The sequence below is a fragment of the Grammomys surdaster genome, unplaced genomic scaffold (genome assembly GCF_004785775.1).
Source record: "Grammomys surdaster isolate TR1022 unplaced genomic scaffold, NIH_TR_1.0 128, whole genome shotgun sequence".
Lineage (NCBI taxonomy): Eukaryota > Metazoa > Chordata > Mammalia > Rodentia > Muridae > Grammomys > Grammomys surdaster.
In genome coordinates, this window is record NW_021604586.1 from 1,686,524 (window position 1) to 1,689,500 (window position 2,977).

General features: G+C 44.9%; 1 protein-coding gene across 1 annotated transcript in view; it reads left to right on the forward strand.

Annotated features, from left to right (window-relative positions):
* The first annotated feature begins 306 nt into the window (after positions 1-306).
* Hsd17b2 (hydroxysteroid 17-beta dehydrogenase 2) overlaps positions 307-2,977 on the forward strand; it is a 65,034-nt gene continuing 62,363 nt past the window's right edge. Inside the window, exon 1 of the mRNA XM_028753551.1 lies at positions 307-624. Within this exon, the coding sequence (XP_028609384.1) occupies positions 360-624 (265 nt within the window). The 5' untranslated portion in view covers positions 307-359. The remainder of the gene's footprint in view (positions 625-2,977) is intronic.

A 2,977-nucleotide genomic window follows, 5' to 3' on the forward strand; every position in this document is an offset into this window, starting at 1 on the left:
TGTGTATGTATTTGTGTGTGTGCATGTGTGTATGTGTATATTTATGAGTGTGTCCATGTGTGTGTATGTGTATGTCTGTATGTATGTGTCTAATATTTGTGTCTGTATGTGTGTGAGCTCATGTGTATGCGTTGAGTGCCTTAGGGGAATGAGCAGGTATTTATATCACAGTGCAAAGTTTAAATTACCTTCTGGGAGTAGCTTGCCCTTTCACTACCTTTAGCATGCTCGTTCAAAGGGTGCTGGGGCTGTTCCCCCCCTCCCCTCTCGCCTCTCCCTTCATATAAGCTGGGCTGCCTCCAGCCAGCTTTTACACTCACACTACTCACTGGCCCAGAGCAAGTGAAGGCCAGTGGAGAATGAGCCTGTTTTCCTCTGAGTCAGCATGGCTCTGCTTGGCTGCCGCTGCAGTGCTGGGGGGCATGCTTCTCTGCAAATCCTGGAGTCCAGGGCAGCTGCGGAGCCATGTGGTGTGTCTCGCTGGCCTCTGGGGAGGTGCTTGCCTGCTCAGCCTGTCCCTTCTCTGCAGCTTGTTCCTCTTATCGGTGTTCTGCTTCCTCCTGTATATGAGTTCATCTGACCAAGACTTGTTACCTGTGGATCAAAAGGCTGTACTGGTGACAGGTAAGTGGCCAGCATTGTTGTGATTGTCCTGAGGAGAAGGGCCTGACCCTCTCTGCCTCCTTGGGACGATGTCAGTTTTGGCTTGAGTGTGAAATGCTTAAAGTGACTGACAGACAGCGCATGGCCCAGTGGTTCTCATTGTCTTTTTGGGTGTCCTTTGGTTTGGATGAGCTTTGGAAGGAGCCAGTGGTAAGATGAAATGTGACAATTGCTCAGGGTCACAGATCTATACAACGAGTGTGTTCATTTCCTAGAAGTAAATATTAACAAGTAAAAATAGTGTCATTTCATGCGTGTCCTTGTACCAGAAAGCACCCGGCAGACTTCTTCAGGCTTAGTCAGTATTCTGTTCTGAGGTGACTATTTATCTAGGTCCTAGGCCTGATCACCCCGCTATGTATGGAAGGAAGATGGCCAGCCAGCTTTGGTACAAGACTGTATGTCTAGGGAACTCCACTGTTCTTGGAGCCTTTACACTTTGCCGGGCTGCTATCCCGAACCACGAACCACCCCCTTGTCCTGTTTGAACCTTTTTCTCTACGTGTCATTAGTGTGTTAATACTTCTTAATTAGATCAAATCGGCAGCGCGTGCATGGATCTAGCTGCTCATTAGCAGAGCTGCCAGCATCCCACTTCTTCTGCGCGTTAGTCTGCGTTAAGAGTGAGGCCAAATTCGATTCCTTGGAGTTGTAAAACGGGTTTGTTTGGTGAAGCTGCAACTAGAATTCCTCCGAGTGATCCTAACCCAGAAAGGCCTGGAAAGAAGAGGAAAGGCCATCAGCAGAGTCAATTTGTGAAGAGGGTGTCACCCCTGCATGGGGAAGTCATCACCCGTGGCTGGGGCCCCTGACTGTGGTCACCTATGTCTGTGACCCTTGGCTATGGTCAGAAGACTCATAGGCTGATGATTCACAGAGAAACAGACTCTAAACTTTTCTTTCTTTCTTTCTTTCTTTCTTTCTTTCTTTCTTTCTTTCTTTCTTTCCTTCTTTTTTTCCTCTCTCTCTCTCTCTTTTTTTTTTTAACCTTAAACCCAGTAACAAAATTCTTCCTGTGAGCATGGTTTGGTTCTTGCTGGGGCGTGGAACTGCAGGACATCAGCTTCTCTGAGTTTAAAATCCAACAGTGAAGTCGAGTAGCTATTGTATTTCCCAGTTGTATGAAAGAAGACAGATCCATTAAGCACATTCTGTCTCTGTCTCTGTCTCTGTTTGTCTCTGTCTGTCTCTGTCTATCTCTGTTTGTCTCTGTCTATCTCTGTCTTTATCTTTCTCTTGCTGATAGAGGTTGATCCTGGGTGTCTTTCTCAGCCACTCCCCATTTTGTCCTTTAAGATGTTGTTGCTCCTTCACTCTGGAGCTCACTCACTGATTGGCTAGCCTGGCTTGCAAGCAAGCCCCAGAGATCCTCTTGGTTTTGGCTCCTCAGTGAGGAGCTGACAGCATTTCCCACAGTGCCTAGCTTTTTCCGTGGGCGCTAGGGGTCTGAATTCAGGTTCTCAAGCTTACACAAGTCTCTTTCTCACTGAACTATCCCCAGCCTCAGAAACGCTGGAAATAGATGAGTTATGGCATCCTGCCAGTCACAGGATCTCCTGGAAGTGCAGACACTCAGGGAGATCAATTGAAGGTTTAACACTTTTTCGGTTGACCTCTGAGAAGGGACGGTTCCAGCAGATCCCTAGATAGAGGAGAAAACAGGACTCTGCTTCCCACTTATTTGTCTTGTCAGCACCTAAGTGAAGTGAGCAATGAAATCCCAGGGACTAACTCCTAAGGGGAAGTCTTCCGAAAGTCAGAGCAAGGCTACAGGTATTTGAGAGGCACTAGAATGTCATTTTCTATCATTTGCACGATGAAAGCACAAGGTTGGTATTATTCCTGGGAAGGTTCGAGATCTTTGCTAAAACTTGGGGTGGAGTCCAGGGGTAGAGGAACTTGTTTTGCATGTGCTAAGGTCCAGAGTTCAATCCCCAACACCACAAAAAACAAACAAACCACCACCACCAATACCAATACCAAAAAAAAAAAAAGAAAAAAAAAGAAAGAAAGAAAAAAGAAAAAAGAAAAAAAGAAAAAAGAAAGAAAGAAAAGGAAAGAAAGAGAACAGGAACAAAACCAATGTACAAAGAAACAAAGAAACAAACAAACAAAAAACCCAAACCCAAAACAACAATGAAAACAAAACGAATCTCAAAATGAAATTTAAAAAGTTGAAAATAAATTTGTTATACCTGAACTCACTAAATTTTTAAAAATGATTTATTCTTATCTTTCTTATCTTTAAACACCTCTCTCTCTCTCTCTCTCTCTCTCTCTCTCTCTCTCTCTCTCTCTCTCTCTCTCTCTCTCT